This window comes from Typopeltis vanoorti, chromosome 24 (assembly GCF_054136105.1).
Source record: "Typopeltis vanoorti isolate ZY-2024b chromosome 24, IOZ_Tvanoo_1.0, whole genome shotgun sequence".
NCBI lineage: Eukaryota > Metazoa > Arthropoda > Arachnida > Uropygi > Thelyphonidae > Typopeltis > Typopeltis vanoorti.
In genome coordinates, this window is record NC_143572.1 from 37,819,889 (window position 1) to 37,846,658 (window position 26,770).

Consider the following 26,770-nt stretch of genomic DNA (forward strand, 5'->3'; position numbering starts at 1 on the left):
TTTAATTTCATGTGATGTTTGATAGTTGAAAGTTCTTTCTGTAATTTGTGGGGAGTTGAGCTATTAGTTCTAGCTCGTCGAATTAAACATTTTATAATTCCTGTTTTTTGATAAGGATGACAGGCAGGTTGTTTGAGAATGTATCATCCAGTAAAAGTGGGTTTTCTGTAAACTACTGTTGTTGTCAGAATGCCTGAAGGTGAGTGGATGAGAAGGATGTCTAAAAAGGATAACTTGTTGTCTTTTTCAATCTCCATGGTAAACTTAATACGAGGATGTAGAGAACTGATGTTGGCTAAAAAGGAAGGTAAGGAATCTCTGTTGTGAAGCCACACTGAAAAAATGTTGTCTATATATCTAACCCAAAAGTATGGTTGAGGGTTATATAGATGAAAAAAGGATGTCTTCTAGATGTTCCAAATAAAAGTTGCCTAGAGCAGGTGAAAGTGAACTTCCCATAGGCGCTCCTTCCACTTGGTTGTAGAATTTGTTTTGACACAAGAAATATCCAGAGTGCATTACGAAATCGAATAATTTTATGATGTCTTGTGGGAAGATGTCAGCCAGTAAATGTAAGGTCTCTTTGAGAGGTACATTGGTAAATAGAGATTCTACATTGAATCTCACCATAAGATCAGTAGGTTGTAATGAGATATTTTTTAATTTGTTTAAGAAATCAGAAGAGTTTTTCAAAAAAGAGCGTGATTTGCCTATATGTGATTTCAATAATTTTGCTAAATATTTGGCTATGCAGTAAGTAGGTGAATCAATACAGACAACTATAGGACAGAGAGGAATGTCTGTCTTGTGAATTTTTGGTAGACCACAAAATCTAGGAGGTCTTGCAAAATGCATTTTTAACCTTTCTGTAGTGTCTGCATCTAAACTTATAACTTCATCTAGAAGGGAATTTAATTTCTTCAGTTGCCTGTTGGTGGGTTCATGATCAAGTTCTTGGTATGTTGAGCGATCTCAAAGTAAAAGAGAAATTTCTCTTCTGCAATTTGAGGAATCCAGAATTACTGTCGCTTTTTCTTTGTCTGCTTTAGTGATAACAAAGTGACTGTTGCTTCTTAAGGAATGTAGTGCTTTCTTTTCAGAAGGAGATATGTTGGAATGAGGAAGCTTGGCTTTAACCTTCCTACCGGCCAGGACGCCTATAGACGTCCAGCTAAATATGGATATGTTTCAGCCCACCTGTTGAAAGAACCTGGATAAGAAGTGCAATTTGACTGTCATGTCCATTAGAAAGTGTGATAAGCCCTCACGCTGTAAGGTTACTGCATTACAATGGATAATTACTATACGTGTCCTGAACTTGCTGATTTCCTTTTACAGCATCGTACAGATAGTTATGGTACTGTAAATGCAAAAAGGCGAGATATGCCTCCAGATCTGGCTTCAGGAAAGCTATCGAAGGGAGAAATCCGAGCTTATCAGCGAGGGAAAGTCTTTGCACTATGTTGGAAAGACAAAATAGATGTTTTTCTGCTGTCTTCCCTGCACAATCCATCAACGGAATCCGTGGAGAAGCATGGTTTGAAGAAAGAAAAACCCATTGCTGTGTGTGCATACAATGACACTATGGATGGAGTCGACAGGTGCGATCAGCAGCTATCATTCTACTCTGTAATGAGGAAACAGCATAAAAAAATTACAAAAAAGTGTTTGGACATGTATTGGATTTTGTTATTTGGAACAGTTTCCTCCTGCACAAGAAAAAATGTTTGTCTACCATAACCTATCTAGAATACAGAATAGAAATTGTGAAAGCATTGCTGCATGCACATGCGCCTTCTTCAGCAAGCAGAAAAACAGGAAATCCTGCCAGACATCTGAGGCTGAACGCTGCTAACTCCAACCATTATACCGAAAATCTACCACCAACGGCTAATAAAAAAAAACCTGCACGCAAATGCTATATATGTAATAAAAAAATATCAGAAAGGAAACAAAAATCTGGTGCCCTGAGTGTAAAACTGCTTTGTGTGTTTACCCTTGCTTCAAGATGTTCCACACTGTTCAAGAATTTTAAATTCTGAACAGTATGAAATAAAGAATGTTTGTTTTCAAGGCCATCAAAACAGTCCTTTTCAGGACTATAAATATTGATAGAGGGATACCCGGATGTACTGTTTCTTTTTTCATCTTGAAGGCTAATTTTTAAGTTCTTTTTATGACACAGAATGATATTTTCGAAGGAATAAAATATAAGAGGAACTGGAATACTCTTTCCAGTTCCTCTGGAACTGGAAAGAGTATTCCAGGTAAAGTATTTCACCAAAACAATAAAAAATAATGAAATAAAATCTACCCTATATATATATATATCTATATATATATATTATATATAGATATATATATGTAATAATTTTTTTTTTTTTTAACTTGGGGATATTGTATATTAGGATAACCAAGTTATTTTATAAACTTAGTTATAAATTTCAAAATAACCGGAAAGGCGAGATATGCCTCCAGATCTGGCTTCAGGAAAGCTATCGAAGGGGGAAATCCAAGCTTATCAGTGAGGGAAAGTCGTTATTTTATAAACTTGGTAAAAATAACCAAGTTTATAAAATAACTTGGTTATCCTAATATATATATATATATATATATGAGTTTTTGAGGGATAACTACCTCAGACAGTATGTAACAGAGGGCACACGAGGATTAAGGGTCTTGGATTTGGTCATCTCATCGGAGGATGTAATTATCAATGAGGTATCAAATCATCCACCAATTGGTGAAAGTGACCATGAGGTGATTACTTGGGTGGTTGCCAGCAGTGCAAGGACCCCTGTGAAAAAAGGGTATATGTGGAACTACAAGGGGGGTGATTATGAAGAGCTCAGGAGACAGCTTGCAGGTGTAGCATGGAATGAGGAGTTAGCTGGAAAAGAGATCAATGCAGCTTGGGGGATTTTCAAAAAATATTTAGTGGATGCAATGTCTAAATGTATACCATGGGTGAGAAGGTTAAATAAGTTAGGTGTGAGATGGATGAATAAAGAGATTAAGCATGCAATACAGTGAAAAAGGGCATTGTGGAGGCAGCATAAGAGAAGTGAAAGTAACCAATTTCATGAGTTCTACAAAGACCAGGCAAGGAGAGTGACTTGGTTGGTGAGAGTAGCTAAAGAGAGGTATGAACAGCAGTTAGCTAATGAAGCTAAAAAGAATCCTAGGGAGTTCTTTCGATATGTAGCCAGCAAAAGAAAGAATGATTATGGAAGGATGACATTGATTGGAGGAAATGGTATAAAGACAGCTGTTGCAGAATGTGTGGTGGAGATACTTAATGAGCAGTTCATAAAGATCTTTCAATCTTGTGAATGTGACTTCATGGAGAGATTAAGAGCAGTTGATGATGGGGAGGAGAGACTGACTGTAAGTGAGCAAGAGGTGTTTGGGGAGTTGAGTAAACTAGATGTAAATAAGGCTGTAGGACTTGATAATATATCACCGCGTATTCTGAAGCAATGTGCCAGAGAGTTGACACCTGCCTTGACATATTTTTTTAATACGAGTCTTGCACTTGGTCAAGTCCCTAAAGAGTGGAAGGAGGGCAAGATTGTGCCACTTCATAAAGGAGGTGATCGAACTCAAGCATCAAACTATAGGCCTATCTGTGTGTCAGGTGTTGTGGTTAAGTTGTTGGAGAAGCTTGTGAGAACTAGGATCCATAGTTGGGTTGACAACAATGGTATAATCTTTGATGGACAGCATGGATTTGCTAAAGGGAGGTCGTGTTTTAGTAATCTACTTACTTATTACAATAAAGTGACTGCTTCCTTGGACAGAGGAGATAGAGAAGGATACACAGTAATATACTTGGATTTCGCAAAAGCTTTTGATAGAGTACCTCATGATAAGTTGACAGTCAAACTAGAGTAGATGGGGTTGGATATTAGATTAGTGCATTGGATTGGAGACTGGCTATCTGATAGGTATCAACAAGTTGTGTATGGATGTGCAATATCCAGGAAAAGGAAAGTCACTAGTGGAGTGCCTCAGGGATCTGTTTTAGGGCCATTACTATTTAACTTGTATATTAATGATATTGGCGAAGATTTGGATGGAGATATTCAGTTGTTTGCAGATGATGCAAAGTTGGGACGAACCATAAAGAATAGTGAAGATGTTGTGGCCTTGCAAGAAGACTTGAATAAATTGAGTGATTGGGCAAGCAAATGGGGATGTGAGTTCAATGTTGCAAAATGTAAGGTTTTAAAATTTGGAAAACAAAGATGGGATGAAGAATTTATGCTTGGTGAGAATATATTGTTGGAAGTAGAGGAAATAAGAGATCTGGGAGTGATAGTGGATAAGGATCTAAAATTTAGGGGACACATCGCCAAAATTGTGAAGACAACACAAAGACTTCTGGGAATGATGAGGAGGACACTGACGTGTAGAAGTAGGGAGATTCTTGTTCCATTGTATAAGGCTTTGATTAGGCCACACATGGACTATTGTGCCCAGATTTGGTCACCTGGTTTTCAGAAGGATGAAGAGATGTTGGAAAGGGTCCAAAGGCGACTGACTAAGGTAGTTTCTGACCTCTGGAATGTCGAGTATGAGGAAAGATTGAAAAGATGTAATTTGCAGAGTCTAGTGGAGAGAAGGAAGAGGGGAGATATGATAGAGACCTACAAGTTGGTAAGGGTTGTTATAGGATCAATGGTGGAGAAGTTCTACAGCGAATAGTGGGAGATCAGGGGAGAACCAGAGGTCATCCCTGGAAACTGTATAAAGAGGGTGTGAGTAGGGGAGTGAGAGGCAGGTTTTTTTCGTGCAGAGTTGTGAATGATTGGAATGCCTTGCCTGAGAGTGTGGTGTCTGCAAGGAGTTTGAATGTGTTTAAGACCCGATATGATGAGATGTGCGTGAGATAAAAGGACCTCCTAGATGAGTCTTTGACTCCATGAGGTCTTGTTTAATAATAATAATAATAATAATAATATATATATATATATATAAAATGATAAGCCTTTTTTATGTCATGTTTTTCGAAACGTTTTGAGAGTCAGGGGCTACCCTGAGTGTCGAGTCTTCAAAATTCGAGTCATCAGAATTCAGGGGTGGAACCCCCTTTCAAGTTATCACAATTGAAGGAGAACTGGCCTACCATACCGGAACAACGGGGGTTGGGCATAGCCCCCTAGTTAATAAATGAAATATATAAATAATAACGGGAACATTTTCACCTTGCCAGCACTCAACATTGATGTGATATGGTTTCCAAATTTCTTGTTTCGGAGATATACATATTACAAAGTTTTGTAATAAAAATTTCTGCTACAATGGAGTTTGGCAGAATCAACAATATTATTACTACCTTATTTCTGTTTCTCGTGTGGGAGAAAAACTGTAAAATGTCACTCTTATAATTATACGAGATGTTATAATGGCAAAAATATAAAGGAAAAAGTCATTTGCACTTTCTCTTCAAAACACAAAGAAAGAACATTGTAAATTCAGCCAGTGGAAAAGAAAATACTACATATTTTTCTTCTGTTATCTGATTTTTTTTTCTTGTAGTACAAAGAAGAAATCACTGATTAGATATCTAAAGTAACTGAACCTTTGCTACTATTTTACACTAAAATGAATGGGTATGTTCCCCAAGTGATTTGTGTTTGTAACAGCTGTCTTGCGAACAATTTATGAAATAAATTATCTGAAATATCTGCAGATTGATTAGGTATATACCCCCCCCCCAAAAAAAAGAAGATTATGAAACGCATATGCACCTTTTCTTTGAAAATAATTCAAATCCTCGTTTTCAAGATAATTGTATGATTTAATTTCTAATTTTTGATAATAAAAGTGAAACTGATCATTATAAATTAAGCAATTATTTGGGCATAAATAATGTATAAGCATGTAAACGAAATGTCAGTATTTCTGTAAAGGAAACAAGACATTCTTGACATATTTTGCACTACAGCCTGAGGCACTTTAGTGTTCTCCCCTTTCTTCTCAATAGCACTGAGAGTAATAAGCCTTCAACTTTTCCTCCAGCTAAGAGGATATTACCAAGTATTTATAAGATGTAGATTATTTCAGAAATAGCTTCCAGCAGCAGAAGAAGTAATATTTAGATTTTTTTTTAAAGAAAAACAAACAGAAATAATACTACTGAACTTTCTTTTGTGTGGTATGCATATAAACAATTTTGCATGGTGAAAATATAGCATATTATTTCTAAAATTTCACATAATTTCAGCGGACAGTAGAACAGCTGGTTTTAGATTGCAAATAAAGAACAGAATTAGAAGCTTCACGATACAATCTGATTGCCATATATCTTTTGTCAAAATGGTAAAATGAAGTAATTGATTTTGAATGCTGTCTAGAAAATCTGGCAAACCTGTATAGAAATTTAGAGTAGTTATGCAATTGAGTTCCAAGAGAGGATAAGGAGGGGGGGGGGGAAGCATTAGAAAATCTTCAAAATGAGCAAAAATTTTAAATCATTCTAAATTCATTTTAAATTTATTCATTTTAAATTAAATCATTTTAAATCATGAGGAAGGACGTAGGCATCTGGAGAGATTGCTGTTCTGAACGAGTCAGTGTGTCCCAGGGAGGATGATAGCAGGGGTGGCCTCTTGTGGGAATGGATACTTGGGAGAAGGGAGACAATGTCAGGTAAGACTGAGCCCAGTGGAGTCTAGAAGGGATAATGCTGGGTATAGAAACAATGGCATTTATATGCTGTATACTAATGCCAGGAGTATCCGGAATAAGGGAGAGGAATTGGTGGCGCAGATAGCATCAGCCTGGCCAAAAATTATTGCGATCACTGAGACGTGGTTGACAGAATTGGATATAAAAACAGGAATAGAAGTCACTGGGTATAGCATTTTTCGCCAGGATAGGAGGGGAAAGCGTGGTGGTGGGGTGCTGCTTATGATAAGTGATGACCTATGTCCTCTAAGAGTGGAAAATTTGGAAGGTAGTGAGACAAATGATTTTGAGAGCGTATGGTGTGAGGTAGAGGTAGGCAAGACAGGATATTTAGTGGGGTGTTGCTACAGACCCAGGAGCACAGAGGATGGGGACCAGGAGATGTTTAGACAGCTAAGTTTGGCAAGTGCAAGAAGAATGATTGTTATGGGAGATTTTAACTTCAGTAGTATAAATTGGAGAGAGGAAGATGCATGTAACAATAGGGGAATGGAATTTCTAGAATTCTTGAGGGACAAATGTCTTAGGCAACATGTAACAGAGGGAACAAGAGGTTCAAAAATTTTGGATTTGGTTATAGCATCAGAAGAGTTGATAATAACTGAGTTGACGTCTCTCCCACCAGTTGGAGAGAGTGACCATATGGTTTTGACTTGGAAAATGAATAGACATGCAGGAGTATCAAAGAGACGGGAACTTATGTGGAATTATAAGGCAGGTGATTATAATAGTCTTAGACGTCAACTTCGGGAAGTTTCATGGAGGGAGGAATTGGAAGGCCGGGATATCACCAGTGCGTGGGAAATTGTGAAAGAATATTTGTTATCAGCAATGGTAAGTTGTATACCACGAGTGAAGAAGAGGGCGCAATTTGGAGTAAAGTGGATGACAAACAATATTAAACAGGAATTGCATGCGAAAAAGAGGCTATGGAAGAGATATAAGGAGACAGGTGAAGAGATGCATGAGGAATATAAGACACAGGCCAGAAGAGTGACTCGTGTGGTAAGGAAAGCGAAACTGGAATATGAGAGGAGATTGGCCCTAAGATCCAAAGAAAATCCTAGGGAATTTTTTAGCTATGTGGCCAGTAGGAGGAGAAATGACTGTGGAAGAATGATATTGTGGGATAAAAATGGGAATAGAGTGACTGATGCAGAGGACATAGTGGAATTGTTCAATGAACACTTTATTGGAGTATTTCATCCTAGAGGAGTCAGTTTTAATGCTAGAGGGATAGGACTGGTACGAGGTCTGGAGGTACAGGAGGAGAGTGTGTTTCAGATACTGAGTACTCTGGATGTCAGTAAAGCTGTGGGACTGGATGGTATTTCGCCACGAGTTTTGAGAGAATGTGCTAGGGAATTGACAATACCTTTAACGTGGCTTTTCAATGAAAGTCTGGCTTTGGCAAAGGTGCCCAGGGAATGGAAGGAAGGTAAGATAGTGCCATTGCATAAGGGTGGTAACAGACTGGAAGTGTCTAATTATAGGCCAGTCTGTGTGTCATCAGTAGTTGTTAAGATCTTGGAGAAAGTAGTGAGGGACCGTGTACAGCATTGGGCAGATGAGGGTAATGTTATCTGTGAGAATCAACATGGATTTGTGAAAGGACGCTCTTGTTTTAGCAATATGCTAGCCTTTTATAATAAAGTTACAAGAGCATTAGATGAGGGAAAGGCATATACTGCAATTTTCTTAGACTTGGCGAAGGCATTTGACAGGGTGCCACATGATAAGCTGATATTTAAGTTGCAGCACATGGGTCTGGATGTCAGATTGGTCAACTGGATTCAGGATTGGCTGTCTGATAGGTATCAGAGAGTTGTGTATGGTGGAGCAGTTTCCAGGAGGCAGAGGGTTACAAGTGGGGTCCCACAGGGCTCAGTACTAGGACCTATATTGTTTAACCTTTATATCAATGACATAGCCAGTGGATTGCAGGGGGATATTCAGTTGTTTGCGGATGATGCGAAGCTTGGAAGGATTATTAGTAATAGTGCAGATGTGGTAGCCCTGCAAGAGGATTTAAATAAGCTAGATAGATGGGCAAATGAATGGGGGTGTCAGTTTAATGCAGCAAAATGTAAGGTCTTGAGGTTTGGGAAACATCGATGGGATGCTGCATACTCTATGGGAGGAGTTATACTGGAGGAAGTAGGGGAGACAAGAGATCTGGGGTTGATGATTGATAGAAACCTGAAGTTTAGGGGACATATTGCAAAGGTGGTGAAGGTAACACAGAGGATTGCTGCTATTATGAGAAGGACACTGACCTGCAGAGATAAGAGGGTTATCATTCCGTTGTATAAGTCTCTGATCAGACCACACTTGGACTATTGTTCTCAGATTTGGTCCCCAGGATTTGAAGGGGATAAATTAACCGTGGAAAGGATACAAAGACGGATGACAAAGATGGTTTCAGGGCTGTACAAGGATAGTTATGAGGATCGGCTTAGAGAATGTGGACTGCAGAGTTTGGTGGATAGAAGAAGGAGAGGTGATATGATTGAGACTTTTAAACTGTTGAGAGGTGGTTACAGGGTTGACACTGGGGAGTTCTTTCGCTTGGTTGATCAGCGGGAAGGAGTGATGACAAGAGGCCATCCCTGGAAGTTACGAAAGGAAACTGTGAGCAAGAGGGTAAGGAGTGGTTTCTTTGTGTGGAGGGTGGTTGAGCCGTGGAATGCATTGCCTGATGGAGTGGTGGGAGCGAGAACGGTCAGTGGGTTTAAGGAGTGGTATGATAAACTTTGTGTTTCTCAGGGGGGGACTTCCCCTCGATGAGTCTTGACAGACTTTATGTCTTAGAAAGGACCTCCCTCGATGAGTCTTTTGACTCCTTGGAGGCCTGAATAATAATAATAATAATAATAATAAATTCAGTATATGATATTTTTCACATTAAATTTTTAACATATCCATGAGGTTAGGCACTAGATATTATCGTAATATGCATAATACAAATAAATAAATAAATGGCGAAGGCGAAGAATCACTGCTAAAATATCATTGGATATAAATTTTTGATACTAAAAAGACACAATCGGAAACCGAGTAATGCAATTTTGCATTTTAACATTTTTTTTTTTATTTTGTCTTTATTGAATAACAAAAAATCGTTTCTAAATCTGAAATGTGATGATCCATATAATGCTATTTGGCTAGAAACGAAAGCAAAAGGACATATTTATTTCAATAAATATTATTTAAAAATATAAATATTTGACATAATATTTTCAAAGCAAACATTTGAAAATTCAAAATTCGAAAAAAAATTATTCAATTATTATACGTAAAGTGAAAGAACAACCAGTGCAACTCTTCCAGTGCACTGATTTGTAGAATAAAATAGACCAAAGTTATTATCACTGAACAGATTCATTGCAAAAGCTGATCAGTGGTCATTTCAGGATTGATTTTTTTTCGCATATGTGAAATTCGTTTCAATTTTTGAGAAGAGACACAATAAATCATTTTAGAGGCAAGAAAGGTCAAATAACTTAGGAGAGTAAATGAAATTCTAAGCAACACAATAGATGTAAAGACAGGGAGAGGGGGACAAAAAGGTCACTCAGCAACAGATAATCCACTAATGGCTATAGAATAGCCGTAACGAGATTAACGGTGGAGGAAGGTAATGGCATGATAAAAGGCAGAATACCGACGAAGTTTTGATCCATGAAAAAAGCTAGGGAGTGTTGACTATTTCATCCACACCGGCCGGTTGGGAGGTTAAGTAGCATAGAAGCAACTTCTAGAGAGAGAGAATTAGCCTTTTCACTGGAGAGATATGACTTAGGTTCCATTTGATGTTAACCAGGAAATCTAAATAAGGAATCTTTTTAGGGACTATAGCAAAATCATGTCCTTTTGAGAGGATGAGTATATCAGTACTCATTAAAGGGTGACCTGACAAGTTGACAACCCAATTATCTGGAACATGGAAAAGCTTGATTTGCCTAGAAACAAGGACATAGAATTAGCGGTTTAGATGTCGATTCTGTTTTTTAAAAGAACATTGTATAGAGCATTTAGACACATTAAGAACTATGATGGAAAGTTGTGGGTCTAAGTTTGCGGAGATAAAAGTTCGGAGATCAGCAACTTGACGAATGTTAATAGCAAGATCATGTTTAGCTGCTCTGAGTTGATTATGGATTAAAGCTAAGCTGGTGTTCCCGTAGATTTTATAAGCTCCAGGAGATTTAATGGTTTCTTTAATCTTAGCGAAGTTAGGAATCATCTGATTGTCACGGCATTTTTTTAGAAAAATGATCCTCACTCATAGCTTACCTTGTATTACAGATAGTTTACTTAATTTACCGTTTTTTTTTGGTAAAGCTTTCCCCATGTAGGAAAAGAATTCTATTCTTGAGAGATACTTTTGACATTAAATTAAGAAATATAAACACATTAGAACAAGAATATTTTAATATTTGCCAGATATTTCAGTCTGAAATTAATGGACTATCCTCAGTGGCTTGATATCAACAGTTTTTTTACACGTTGGAATGCAAACAATTGATCATTCAAAAGTAGAACGAGCCGCTTGATGTTACATTGCTAAGCACTAAAGAGACGTAAATTTCATCAGTGATGAATAAATTATAGGTATTAATTGACAATTTCATATAATAATCTTAATTTATAAATTCAATTAAATATAATGTTTTTTTTTATGTATGCATCCTGTAATGCAAAGCACACCCCCTTTCAGATGTGTATAATGCAATGAATAATGGGAAGGGTCATAACTCAGACCAGTTTCGACCTTTATTTTGATCTCAGCAGTGGGAGCCAGATCCAAAGGTGATACCAAGGTTGAAGTAATACAGAAGTCATATTTTCATATACGAGTAACCAAAAGGTGTCATACCTTATTATTAAATTACTCTGGATTAGAGATAGTTGACCCTTCCCATAATGCATAGCAATAGACATGTCTGAGGATATATGCTTTGCATTATGAGATACTAAGGCAAGTGATGTGAAGTCATTAGCTTCTATGTACGAGTTGCCCAGTCCAGAAAATACTTCAAGTGCAAACTTTGTTTGCTTACACTTGGATAAAGGATAAAACCAAGAATGAGAGTCAACATGGATTTGTGAAGGGGCACTCTTGTTTTAGCAATAGGCTAGCCTTTTATGATGAAGTTACAAGAGCATTAGATGAGAGACAGGCATATACTGCCATTTTCCTAGACTTAGCAAAGGTATTTGACAGGGTGCCACATGATAAGCTGATATTCAATTTGCAGCACATGGGTCTGGATGTCAGATTGGTCAACTGGATTCAGGATTGGCAGTCCGATAGGTATCAGTGAGTTGTATGGTGGAGCAATATCAAAGGGGCAGAAGGTTACAAGTGGAGTTCCACAGGGCTCAGTACTGGGACCTATATTGTTTAACCTTTAAATAAATGACATTGTCCGTGGATTGCAAGGGGATATTCAGTTGCTTGCGGATGATGCAAAGCTGGGAAGGATTATTAGTAATAGTGCAGATGTGGTAGCCCTGCAAGAGGATTTGAATAAGCTAGATAGATGGGCAAATGAATGGAGGTATCAGTTTAATGCTGCAAGATGTAACGTCTTGAGGTTTGGGACACATCGATGGGATGCTGCATACTCTATGGGAGGAGTTAAACTGGAGGAAGTACTAGAGAGAAGAGATCTGGGATTGATGATTGATAGAAACCTGAAATTTAGGGGACATATTGCAAATGTAGTGAAGGTAACACAGAGGATTGCTGCAATAATGAGAAGGACACTGACCTGTAGAGATAAAAGGGTTATCATTCCGTTATATAAGACTCTGATTCAGACCATACTTAGACTATTGTTCTCAGATCTGCTCCACAGGATTTCAAGGGGATAAATTAACTGTGGAAACGGTACAAAGTCGGATAACAAAGATGGTGTCAGGACTGTACAATTTCAGTTATGAGGATCAGCTGAGGGAGTGTGGACTGCAGAGTTTGGTCGATAGAAGGAGAGGTGATATGATTGAGACTTTTAAACTGTTGAGAGGTGGTTACAGGATTGACACTGGGGAGTTCTTTTGTTTGGTTATGACAAGGAACCATTCCTGGAAGTTATGAAAGGAAACTGTGAGAAAGAGGGAAAGGAGTGGTTTCTTTGCATGGAGGGTGGGCGAACCATGGAATGCATTGCCTGATGGAGTGGTGAGAGCGAGAATGGTTAATGAGTTTAAGGAGTGGTATGATAGACTTTGTGTTTCCTAGGAGGGAGTTCCCTCGATGAGTCTTGATAGACTTGTGTTTCTTAGAAAGGACCTCTCACAATGAGCCTTTTGACTCCATGGAGGCCTGAATAATAATAATAATAATAATTTCTTGTCATCTTTAATTATAGTATAACCAAGTGGAAAAACTACCAACAGCTGTCTCTAATCCAGAGTAATTTAATAGTAAGTTGTGACACATTTTGGCTACTCATATATGAAAATATTACTTCTGCATTACTTCAACCTTGGTATCACCTCTGGGTCTGGCGCTTACTGATGAGACCTCAATAAAGGTCGAAACTGGTCTGCGTAGTGACCCTTCCCATTATTCATTACATTATATAAGTCTGAAAGGGGGGGGTGCTTTGCATTATAGGATACATACTAAGGCAAATAATATGAAGTCATTAGCCTCTATATACAAGTAGCTCAGATGTGAATATACTTCATGTGCAAAACTTTGTTTTGCCTCCTTGGGAAAATAATTAAAATCAAGTATAAAATTTCTTGGTATCTTTAACATATGTAGCGATATGGACGTGGTTGTGCCACTGTATAAGGCACTGGTTAGGCTACACTTCGACTACTGCTCAAATGTGGTCATCTGGTTTTCAATGTGATGTGGAGACATTGGATAGGGTCCAGAGTGACTAAGACAGTGTCAGAACTTTGGAATGCTGGCTATGGAGAAAGGTTCAAGAAATGTGGATTGTAGAGTTTGGTGGATATAAGGCACTGGTCAGGCTGCACTTGGACTACTGTGCTCAGATCTGGTCACCTGGTTTTCAATGTGATGTGGAGACATTGGATAGGGTCCAGAGGCGAGTGACTAAGACAATGTCAGGACTTTGGAATGCTGGCAATGGAGAGAGGTTGAAGAAATGTGAATTACAGAGTTTGTTGGATAGGAGGAAAAGAGGTGATAATGATCGAGACATTAAAATTAGTGAGAGGATTTTATCAGATCAATTCAGAGGTGATTATAAAAAGAGTAGATGGTGAGAGGGGGAAGAACCAGAGATCATCCCTGGAAGTTATGTAAAAGTGTGGTGAAGAGGGGTGTGATGAGTAGATTTTTTACATGGAGAATTGTCAGTGAATGGAATGCATTACCAGAATGTGTTGTTAATGGAAAGAGTGTTAAGGATTTTAAGATTCTATATGATAAATGTGTTGTCAGTTGACCGAACCTCCCATGATGAGTCTGCCAGTTTCATGGAGGGTGTAATAATAATAATAATATACATTGTACATCTACATAGAAAGAAATAATAATAATATATTTCTAATTAAAGAATCAGTGTTGAAAATATTTTCAGTGGCCAAGAGTTTATATATGAAAGTGTACTTACCACTCCTCCTTTCAGAAAAAAATCATATTCAACCATGTTTATTTTACCAGCTGCTTCCAGAAGTTTAGAACACATATGAAATGAAAGCAATAATTTATGCTTTTCAAACAGAGCTCGGCAAACAAACCTACATTAAAAAGACCATATCATTGTACTAGAACTTAAGTAATTTTTTTAATATAATGTGCACCTATGTGCTTATAAGAGAGAGAGAGAGAGAGAGAGAGAGAGAGAAATTAAATAACTTGATAACATTTAGTCCTCATCTAAATTATAATAATTTATTAAGAAATATACATATGTGTATGGTACTTCTGATATAAACCTCCTCATTTTAGTTTGGTGTGTATGATTTGAAGAATGATGAAGCTCAGAAAGAAGGAAAAGTTAGGCGAAGCATTCAATTTGCTTTCACCTGAAAGGAAGGGTAATTCATAATGCTCGGCATTATTATATTTACCTTGTTAATGGTCTTGGCATTATCATATTATGCTGGCCACCGAAAAAAATGACTTTCAATTAATCCATTTGAAAAATTGGATCTTGTGCAAAAGTATCAACATGTGTCCACTTTCTCTCTCACTCTCATGCACGCATGCACGCACGCACGCGCGCACACACACACACACGCACGCACGCACGCACGCACGCACACACACACATGCACGCACGCACGCACACACACGCACGCGCACACGCATGCACGCACGCACACACACACACACACAAATTGTAATACATAACAGGTAAGCCTCAAATTTATCAAACAGAAATAAATCTTAGAGTGATTGATAATTGCCAATTAAAATGTCCAAAACCAAGAATCTTTTGTGAAGACTTAGGAAATCACTTCAAAGTCAATATTTCATATAATAACGAATCTTGCCAAAAAAGAAATCTGTGGCTCATCTCTATGCAGTGGAATGGAATGTAAAGGATACTGCATGTTCATGGAGGATACAGACAGCAAAACTGGGTCGAGGAGTTTTTATATTGGAACTTAAGTAATTTTTTTTAATATGATGTGCTTATAAGAGAGAGAGAGAGAGAGAGAGAGAGAGAGACAGAGAGAGAGAGAGAGAGAGAGAGAGAAAGAAATTAAATAACCTGACAGCATTTAGTCCTCATCTCAATTATAATAATTTATTAAGAATATGCATGTGTATAGTACACATATGTATACATTATACATAGTTATAGTAATAGCAGAAGAATCAAAATCAGCAAAAGTTAGAAGCTCAGAAAGAAGGAAAAGTTAGGAGAAGCACCACATCTGAAGATATTTGGTGAAAGATAAAAGAATCAAAGAAAGCAAAAAGATATCTGAATGACATGCATTGCCAAATTAGTTCAATCATCATAGAGTGAGTAATCATTATTGATGGAAGACTTCGACTATGGGGACATACAGTGGAAGAAGGAAAATGCACAGGGAAGGAAAGAAACGGAACTATTATGGAAATATATGCAACTAATTAGAGATAATTACTTCTCTGCACATAATTGAACATGTGATGAAAGGTAGTTGCATTTGGGATCATTAGATCTGGTGGTTTCATCAGAGAATTTGTCCACAACCACTTTACCTCCAAGATAGGAGAGTGATCATTCAATATTGGCCTGGGAGATTGTTAAGTGTGTGAAATTTTCAATTAAGAAGTGCTATAAGCTTCATAACAGTACAAAACTAGTAATTAACTTTAAGAAGTAGCTTTGAGCAATAGCATGATTTGAGAAACTACAATAGTAGGATGTCAGTAATCCAAGGGAAATGGTCAAGGGTTATTTAAGGAAAGCACTATCGGATTGCATACTTAAAGTTGGGAGGATAAATCAGGTGAGAGTTAAATGGATGAGTAGCAAAGTTAATCCATATCCATTTCACCAACAATCCAGGCATCAAACCTAATCTGCTGTTCTGTACTGAATCCAACTGGCATCCTATAACTATAACTACAGTTTTCAACTACTCTCCCAAGTATATCATGCTTGGTATCATCTATAAGAAGAGTAAAATATGTACTTCTGTTAAATCAGCAATCCCTGCCATTGTTAATAAACTTGGAATCCCTGCTATATGATCTGCTCTGGCTCACAATTTCTTTGGTTCACTTTATAGCTTTCTTGTGCTGCCTTTACTGCTCTCTTAATTCAGATGATAATACTTTTTGATTATTTATCTCTGATTTCATACAATCTAATCATCCAAACTATGAAATTATCTTCCAAGGACACTAATGTTCATAATTCAAACTCATACTCTAACTTCACAGATGAAGCTGGCAGGGAAGCCAAATCATTTGTTATCAGCCTGGCTGGCCGAGTGGTTAGGTTGTCTGCTCTCCAGGTCAAGAGGCTGGGGGTTCGAATCCCGTCGTGGGCATGGATGTTTGTGATTGTCTTTGAAAATACTAGTAGTGGTGTTTGGTGGTAGATGGCGTTGGTGTAGATGGTGGTTCATTGTAGTTAGTGGAGACAGAAAGCTCTAGAGTAGGTGCCCTCCCTCAATGAGTCTTTGGACTCCCTGGAGGTGTCATGTAATAATAATAATAACATGTAATAATTATTAATCATGACCTAATACAAACTGTTAACCTGACAATTAGAATACAAGATGCATTCTCCCAACGCTAGACCTTTTCTTAACCAGCTCTCCCTCCAAATAAACTGTAGATATTTGCTCTGTTATTGGTATATGTTCAACCTTAACTTTATTAACATCTCCTTTTCTACAAATCAATCTCCTTCTAACCACTCTCAGCCTCATACCCTATGGTACTACAATGATGCCAAATAGATTGATCTCTGGAATTTGTAAGTGCGTCTTTTCCATCTGATTACATTTCTGCTCTTCCAATCCAAATACGTGTCCTGATCAAATGACTAAAATCATTCTTAATGTATGAGGTTCTTCATCCCCCACTCTACAACAAATCCTCAACCTTTTGGGTCTCTAAAAATGAATTACTGAATCCAGGATAAAAATACAGCATGATTCAATTATAAATTAAAAATGCCAAGAAATTATATTCTTGGTTTAATCCTTTATCCAAGTGTAAGCAAACAAAGTTTGCACCTGAAGTATTTTCAGGACTGGGACAACTCATATATAGAAACTAATGACTTTACATCACTTGCCTTAGTATCCTATAAAGCAAAGTACACATATCCTTACAGACATGTGTAATGCTATGCATTATGGAAAAGGTCACTATCCAGACCAGTTTCGACCTTTATTGAGGTCTCATCAGCGGGAGCCAGACCCAGAGGAGATACCAAGGTTGAAGTTAATGCAGAAGTCATATTTCCACATATACGAGTAGACAAAAGGTGTCACACCTTATTATTAAATTGCTCTGGATTAGAGATAGTTGTTGGAAGTTTTTCCACTTGGTTATACTGTCAATTAAAGATGCCAGGAAATTATATTCTTGGTTGTGGATAGATTCCAACAACTTGCAAATGGAAAAACTTCCAACATGAATTCAATAACTGAAGTCAAAAACTTGAACTTCTTACTCAGCTTACACTATAGTCCAAAACAATTGAAGAGAATCATCAGCAAATTCAAAGACTTCATAAGGCCTAAACGTAATAAGCTTGTCTCCTGTTGAAATGACAGCTGAGCATTCTAGTCCCTTGCTAAGATTGGCATAACTTCCTCCCTTCTTTTTTTCCACCTCTCTCACATGTTGAGAGAGAGAGAGAGAGAGAGAGAGAGTAAAACATCACCCAACAAACCTCTCTGTATCAGTCTTTTTCTCCAACACTTGTATAGATAATCATGACAGATCACCCCTTCTTCTATAACACAAACTACTCATAGTGTTTCCTCAGATCATCTGTCAGAACAACACCAGAAAATCCTCAGAAAATACTAATAAGTCTTCTGGTGCAGGTGATATCCCTTCATCTATACTGAAACTTGTGCTCCAGAATTAACATTTATCCTGTATCAACTATATAAGTTATCATACTCATTTAGGATCTACCTTTTATCCAGTCTGTCCCTAAAAACAGAGATAAAAGTCAACTATCGAACTATCATCCTAACCTCAATACTCTCAAAAGTAACGGAGAAGGTCATTAACAACCACTTCATAACCTGAAGAATCATTGGTTAATCGGTGATCACCAATATGGATTCTGCCACTCTCATTCTACAGCATACTCTCACTAACTTTACCACCTTTGGGAACAGGCTATGGAAACAGATGGAATAAGTTATGTGGTCACTTTAATATTTCCAAGGTATTTGACTGAGTTTGGCATTATGCCCCTCTTACTAAGCTGTCATTTTATAGTCTCCTTCCTGCTGCCTTTCATGATCTAGTTTTCTGTGTGTTGTAGTGGATGGTTTCCCTCTCATTTGACTTTTTTTATCAATGCTGGAAAAGTACTCCATAGTTCGTCTCTCTCTCTCTAACTTCACATCTTATTCATAGTTTTGTTAATGACAGTACTTTTCATTCCTCTTTTTCATTTGAGAAACCTAGTAATTTCAATTACTATCAAAACACTGTCTCTTAACTAGACAAAAGGTCCTTCTTCATTCCTGCTTAGGTGATAATGTTCTAATCTCCGGTCACAATCAGTTTCTCTTCTTGGGATGATCTTCAAATCTTGCCTAGTTGGCATAAACATATTGCATTCATAGCTTCATCAGCCTCCAAAAAACTTGATATCATTTAAACCTTTTCATTCAAAACTACTTCTATCCTGCTCATCTCCTAACATTTCATAAATCCCAAATCTGACTAATCTTAGAATATTGTTCTCACATTTGGGGTGATGTACCTAAAATTTCCTAAGAATTCTTGATTAACCATAGCTTTTAAGAAAGTGACCTCTTTGGTATAGTTTCTTAAAAGCTATAGTTTTTTGCATTATGCTTTTTTTATAGATACTTTTGTGGGTGTTGCTCCACAGAACTATCCACTATCAAAAAGTTTTTTTCTCTACTTTTTTCTCTACAAGATGATTTCTCCACTTTCTTCTAATACTTTAAAAAACAATATATAGCCATTGTTACCACCTATAGAAAGTTGACCTTCAAATTTATCAAACCAACTTCTCATTTTCTTCCTTCACTGTATCAACCTCTGTTATTTGGAACAGTCTTGACCATACTGTTTTTATCAATGAATGTAGCCTTCAGCTTTTCAAAAAAATATATTAATATTCTTTCTTTTTCCTTAACCACTTGCCCATAGATGCTGTCATTGTCAAAATGCTATAGTCAGTATATAAGGAAAGAGGTGATCAGCATGCTAATGAGCATATACAAAGAACAGGCAAGCAAAGTGAGGAAGTAATATCAGATTATAAGAAAACATCAACTGAACAAAGGAAATCTCAAGGATTTCCATGTAGTGAAATCCAAGAATTCTGTTACATGACAAATAAAAGAAAGAATTTTTTATTCATATTTTTATTTTATTATACTTCATACCGATAGAGCAGTACTACTCTTGCAAAAGTCTAAAAAGTTTAGTCTAAAAGGACTTAAGAAGGTCGAGGCCTTTACATAAAAAGAAAGATTATAAGGATATCACCCGACACCAGTCCTTGGTATCCTATTCGTCATGCACTGATGGCAACAGCAGGTCACCAGTACCCTGCAGGGCCCTCAAAGAAATAACTTTAACATCACTTTTAGATAAACCAAGTAAAGATAAGTCTCTATAGCTAGCAGTGCTCCACACGCCATTCATAGAGACAGTGGGGCTAGTAAAAACGAGGAGCCGACCAAACTCCTCTTCTATTTGCTTGGCAAGGTCAGCAATTCGCTCGTAGTACTGAACCTTGCTCTTATGGCAATAGGTAAGTGAGTGCCCAGTACCCATTACCTGAACATCAATCACCCAAACACCACCATCTCTCCTCATTCCTATATCTGGCTTTCTAATGCCAGAAGTTGTTCTATAGTGTGGTTCAACTGTGGTCTCCCAACCTTTGTTATTAAAATGGTTGGCCAATATGAAGACCACAGCATCATGTCTCTGCACACGGACACCATGTGTCTGAAAACAGCATTAGGAAATATGAGACAAAGTCTCGCTGAAAACGGCAGCCAGCCCTACAGCTAATGTCTTCACTTCCCCATCAGGCTGTGTGGGTCCTAGTGGGCAGGGCATTTATTCTAGTCCTTATTAAATCAATAAACTCAAAACCTGGAAGTAATCTAGTCCCATCATGTACTGACTGATGTTGTGGGGATACCAAGTGTGACTCTACTAAGGAGGTGCTGTCTACAGAACTGTAAAGCAAAGATGCCTATCTCTTGTACTCATCTCTTGCTGTCTCAATCTGGGCATCCTGATACTGGGTCCACCCTTCACACATCTAAAGTCCTCTTGGATACTAGGGCTATCAAAAGACTCTCTATGGATAGGAGAGGATGAAGTTGCAAGTTTTCCTATTCTAGATAAGTGGAGCTGTGGTATCAACCACCGTAGTGATGGGGGCTTTGAGCCCACCGTCCTTCACCCGAGCATGGAAATATGCTATTGGGGTGTCTAGCGGTAAGTGGAGCCATGATCTAATGGCAGAGAGAACAGCCCAATCCATTCAGGACAGTACTGAGACATACGCCTACCAGGAGCCAACTTGTGGTAAAATCAAGAATAAAGAGCCTTTGTGGGGCTTAAGAGAAACTCGCCTCAAAACAGTAAGTCCAGACTTTAAGGCAGAAGGGGCAGAAGACCTCCCATTTGGAGTGAACATAACACCAAGGTATATCCACTCTTCTAGGATGGTCAAAGAATGCAATGGTCTCATGTGCAGGGAAAACTCTATACTCTTGACCTTAAGCTTTTTGTCATGACTTGAAGGGACAAGAGCTAATGAATAGGACTTCTCAACATTAATGTTCAGGCCTCTAATATGAAAGAAGACAACTGCCCAGTCAAAGAGTTCCTGCAAGCCTATCTTTGTAGAGGCTACAAGAATAAGGTTGTCAGCAAAGGCCATAGCATTGAATAAAGAGGCACCTAGAGAGTAACCAATATGGTTAGGAAGAGAGCAAAGAAACTCATCTATGATGCAATTGAAGAATAAAGGAGGTAGAGGGTCACCCTGATGAACACCCTGCACTGCGGGTATTGTGGTCATAAGGGCCCCCCTGTTGTGATAGAGATGGAGCCACCTATATAGAGCTCCCTAACATAGTTAAGAAAAGGGTCATATATATATCAGTTACATACACAAGAGACATACAAACCCCAGAATACAGCAGTGCTAAGTGTAGGTCACAGGTGAGGATGGGAAAGAAAAAAATATATTGACATTTTTCTTGAAAAGAAGACAGTTGTAGTTGTTGACAACACTTCATGGGGAATGCTGCAGACCTATAAGAGAAGAAGCAGGATTGATATGTTTGCAAATGAACTGAGATAGAGGATGCGAGGTATCTGCTACTCATGTTTTAATATACATGGAGAACAGAGGAATCAAGGAATGATTGATACTAATTCGTGGACAGAAGTAACTGTAGAAAAAGCACAGTGTTCAAATGGACTGTCTGTGAGATACTTGTCAGTGAGGGCAGGATTGCCTATCAGCTAAATTGCGTATCAGCAATTTAGCTGATAAATCGCCTATCAGCTCGAACTGATTTATGATGATGCAGAATAAATGATGCAGAATAAATACATGAATTACTGAGCAATCACTTTGAACGTGTGTATCATTCAGGTGAAGGAAATGCAGTGAATAAAGTGAAGGGGGAGGGGGGGAGAATTAACACATTCATCACATTCTCAGGCAATGCATTCCAATTACTCACTATTTTTCATGCAAAAACCTGCTTCTCATGTCTCTCACCCCATTGTCCTTATACAGCTTCTATTGATGACCTCTTGTTCTCTCCCACCATCTCTTCCATTCTATGAAAAACCTTTCCTATGTTAATCTAGTAATAACTACTTTCTAACTTATATGAACTTACATGTGTCAATATATTTCCTCTCCCCCTCCTCCTATCTGCTAGACTATACAAGTTGCATTTTTCAACCTTTCTTCATGCTCAACATTGCTAGAGACTGGAAACCACCATAGTCAATTGCCTCTGGACTCTTTCTAATATCTCATCATCGTTTTGAAAACCAGGTGATGAAATTTGTGCAGACTAGTCAACATGTGGCCTGATCAACACCTTAGAACCATAATCTCCTTATGAAAGAAAGAAAGAATGTTTTTTTATATATCAGTTTTATATATCAGTTGTATACCTCTTGATATATAAAATGTTATTTTATACATCAAGAGGTATACAAATCCTAGAGTATATCAGTGCAAAGTGTAGGTCATAGGTGAGGGATGGGAAAGAAAATGTTGACATTTTGCTTGAAAAGATGAAGATTGTAGTCATTGAGAATACTTCATGAGGAATGCTGTAGACCTAAAAGAGGAAGAGAAGAAGCCAGTTTGATATGCTTGCAAATGAACTGAGAAAAAGGATGCAATTGATCTTCTACACATTACTGTTATCCACATCATTGCTGTATTCCATCTTGCTCTCCTAATAATTTTAACAATGTATCTTCTAAATTTTAGGTCCTTATCCATCATCACCACTAGATCTCTTATTTTCGCAACCTCCTCCAAGCCATTCCCACTAATTGTTTAGATCCCATCTTTGTTTCCTGAATTTTAAAACCTTACACTTTGCGACATCGAACTGCCACTGACTTACCCATTCATGTAATCTGTTTAAGTCCTCTTGTAAAGTCATAACATCTGCTCTAATCCTTATAGTTTTTTCCCAACTTTGCATCATCTACAAACAACTGCATATCCCCATTCAAACCTTTCCCAATATCATTAACATACAAGATAAACAGTAATAGTCCTAAAACAGATCCATTGAGCACACTATTAGTAACTTTCCTCTTCTGAGATATTCCTCCCAAATACACAACTTGATGAGTTCTATCAGACAGTAAATCTCTAATCCTATGCACTAATCTTTCAAAACACACAGCGATATATGAAGTATCACAAATTTATTACTGTTAAGTTTCCTAAATTCCTCCATATATCTCCTGCTTAAACAATTAGTCTATCTCCACTGTGCTCAAGCTCAGCATGATATTATATTCACAAGGATGGAATATCTTTATGAACTACTTATTTAATACCTCAATTATATCCTCTGCAATTGTGATCCTTCTACCACTTTCACCAACCAATATTATCCTTTTTATATTCATTCTTTCTTCTATTGACTACATATTGAAAAAAATATATAAAAATATATCCTCTGTAGGATTTTTCTTTAGCCTATTAGCTAAGGCTGCTGATACTGAACTCTTGTAATCCTCATCAAGCAAGCAACCCTCTTTGCCTATTTTTTGTACTCTTCATGTAACTGATTATTACCACTCATCTTTGTCTCTATAATGCCTTCTCCCTCCAGGCTACATGTTTAACCTTTTCATTTATCAATTTCATTCAAACTTATTAACCTTCTAACTCTCAGAATATGTTTAGACATCCCTTCTGCCAGTTAGTTCTTGAATACAATCTAAGTATTGATTGCCTCCACTTAACTTCTCATTTCAGTTCAGGAGACAGCTGCAAGTTGTCTCCTGAACTGATAATAATCACTTGCCTTATGGTTCCACACATATCCTTTCCTTACAGAAGTCCTCGTGTAGCCAACCACAACCTGCAAGATAATCACTTTGTGGTCACTCTCATCAACTGGAGGGAGATTTAACACTTGATGTATAATAACATCCTCAGATAAGGTGAGATGATCTAATCCAAGTTCCTTGATTCTTGCATGTCCTCTGTTACATTCTGTTATGTAAGTATTTCTTCATCAAAGACTTGAGAAATAAATTTATTCCCTCTACTCCTGGAAGCTATATCTTCATCACAATCTATATTACCACAATTAAAATTACCCTTTTCTTATATGCTTGGCTAATTTGCTTATTTATTTCATTGTCACTGCTCTTCACATTACTGGTCACTAGCAACATCCAACTAAATATTTCATTCTAACTACCTCTACCTTCCACTATAATGCCTCAAAACCAGTCACTATTCCCCCCCCCCCTTGCATCTACACTTTGCATAAGCACAACTGCTTTTTCATCATCAACAGTACTTCACCTCCCATTTTGTATTTTCTATCTTCACAACATTACATCACATCATCATTCAAACATCTATATCAAGTCCCACCAATACCACTTTATCAAATATGACTACTACACATCTTCTCCCAGCACTACTCCCTCTCATTACCCATCTCATAACCCTCTCCAGACTCAAAGACTCCACACCCCCACCAACACACCCCAGAACATTCCTTTCTTATCTGCTCCCACTTTTATTTCCAGCATGTTTCTGATCAGACCACACTTGGATTATTGTTCTCAGATTTGGTCCGCAGGATTTGAAGGGGATAAATTAACTGTGGAAAAGATACAAAGACGGATGACAAAGATGGTCTCAGGACTGTACAAGGATAGTTATGAGAATCGGCTGAGGGAATGTGGACTGCAGAGTTTGGCAGATAGAAGAAGGAGAGGTGATATGATTGAGACTTTTAAACTGTTGAGAGGTGGTTACAGGGGTTGACACTGGGGAGTTCTTTCACTTGGTTGAACAGCGGGAAGGAGTGATGACAAGAGGCCATCCCTGGAAGTTACGAAAGGAAACTGTGAGCAAGAGGGTGAGGAGTGGTTTCTTTGCATGGAGGGTGGTTGAGCCATGGAATGCATTGCCTGATAGAGTGGTGAGGGTGAGAACGGTCAATGAGTTTAAGGAGTGGTATGATAGACTTTGTGTTTCTTAGGGGGAACCTCCCCTCGATGAGTCTTGACAGACTTTATGTTCTTAGGAAAGACCTCCCATGATGAGTCTTTTGACTCCATAGAGGCCTGAATAATAATAATAATAATACACTCTTCTCAGACTGTATTTCCCAGTCCATCCTGATTTCCCTTCTGCTTTCCCTGTCTGACTATCTTACACTCCTGTTCTCTCTCATTCTCCTCACTCATGATACCCACATCCTCATTTATAAGCACTCCTTTAATTTTTCATACTTTACATTTTTGCTCTTCCACCTCAGATTATTATCTGCAGTTATTACTCTCTCTTCAACTAACAGCCTCTCCATATGATTCACTCCAAAAGCATTTAAATGCAGTTCAATTTGTCCCTCAAACTCATTCCACATATTCACAATCTGCACTCTTTTCAACTAAACTGGCTTTCAACTAAACTTGGCATGTTTGTATAATTTGAGTCTTAATTCAAAAACATCTCACAGAAATGGAAAGAATACATGATTAGCCCATTGCACATGGTGGTGCAAAACCAACATGTCTAACTATTGCCCTATCTGGAGTGATTGTGAAGATTTTAGAGAAGTTAATCTTACATACAGAAATGGGTGGACAAACATGCTAAATACTTTGCAAGAAACAGTATTGGTTTACTAAAGGGAGAGGTCATATCTGAGCAATTTACTCTTATTTTATAATAATGTGATGGCTGGGAGTTGGATAAAGGGAATGGATATATATTATGATACTGTTCTTAAGGCATTTGATAGGATACTATATGAAAAGCTGTTGCATAAACTGGAAAATATAGGATTGGGATGTAAACTATTGGCTTGGAAAAGTGGGTGGCTGGCAGACGTATCAGGAAGTGGTAAATAGGCAATGTGAATTTGCCAGATTTAAGATGATCAGTGGTATGCCACAGGGATTAGTACTTATTATTATTATTATGTGACACCTCCAGGGAGTCCAAGGACTCATTGCAGGAGGGCACACTACTTAGCCTCACTAAATACATCTCACCCTCTCCACTACTACTCAATTCTCCTACTCTGACACTAATGCTACCATCAAAGCCATCTGCCACCCATTATCACCATCAGCAGCATTTTTTTGTCTATAAATTACGTGTGTTCTGAAGGCCAATTTGTCTGTACGTGGGATGAAAAACTCGAGTTTCCAGGAGAAAAATACCCTGCTATCTCTGTATGAGATAGGCTAACTGACCTTCAATTGAAAAAGTCCATAAAAGGATTACCTCATCACGACAAGAATCGAACACAGGTCTTTTCCAATTGAAGGGCACAATGTTTCGCTGTTGGACTTGGACCACTGCTGTCTAATCTGCATATCAATAATATTGGAATGGGCATGATAAGGCATGATTTTGAATTGCATCAGAAATTGTTATTTGCATCATTATTAATTAATTATTATTAATTAATAATTAATAATAATTAATAATTATTATTCCCAGCTACTGATATTAACAGGGTGATTTGAATAGACTGGAAGTGTGAGAAAATCATAATGGCTTTCATTTCAATGTACTAAGTGTAAACTTATGCATTTTGGCATAATATGATGTCCAACAGCATGCTGGAGGGATTAGAGATTTTGGAGTTATGGTGGATAGAAATTTGAAATTAAAGAGTCACATAGCAAAAATTG

The 26,770-nt window shown here is 37.7% G+C and overlaps 1 protein-coding gene across 1 annotated transcript in view; it reads right to left on the reverse strand.

Annotated features, from left to right (window-relative positions):
• The window catches only part of kl-2 (dynein heavy chain 2, axonemal kl-2), a 1,497,432-nt gene that overhangs the window by 458,897 nt on the left and 1,011,765 nt on the right, over positions 1-26,770 (reverse strand). The window contains exon 43 of the mRNA XM_090414156.1: positions 14,295-14,421. Within this exon, the coding sequence (XP_090270282.1) occupies positions 14,295-14,421 (127 nt within the window). The remainder of the gene's footprint in view (positions 1-14,294; positions 14,422-26,770) is intronic.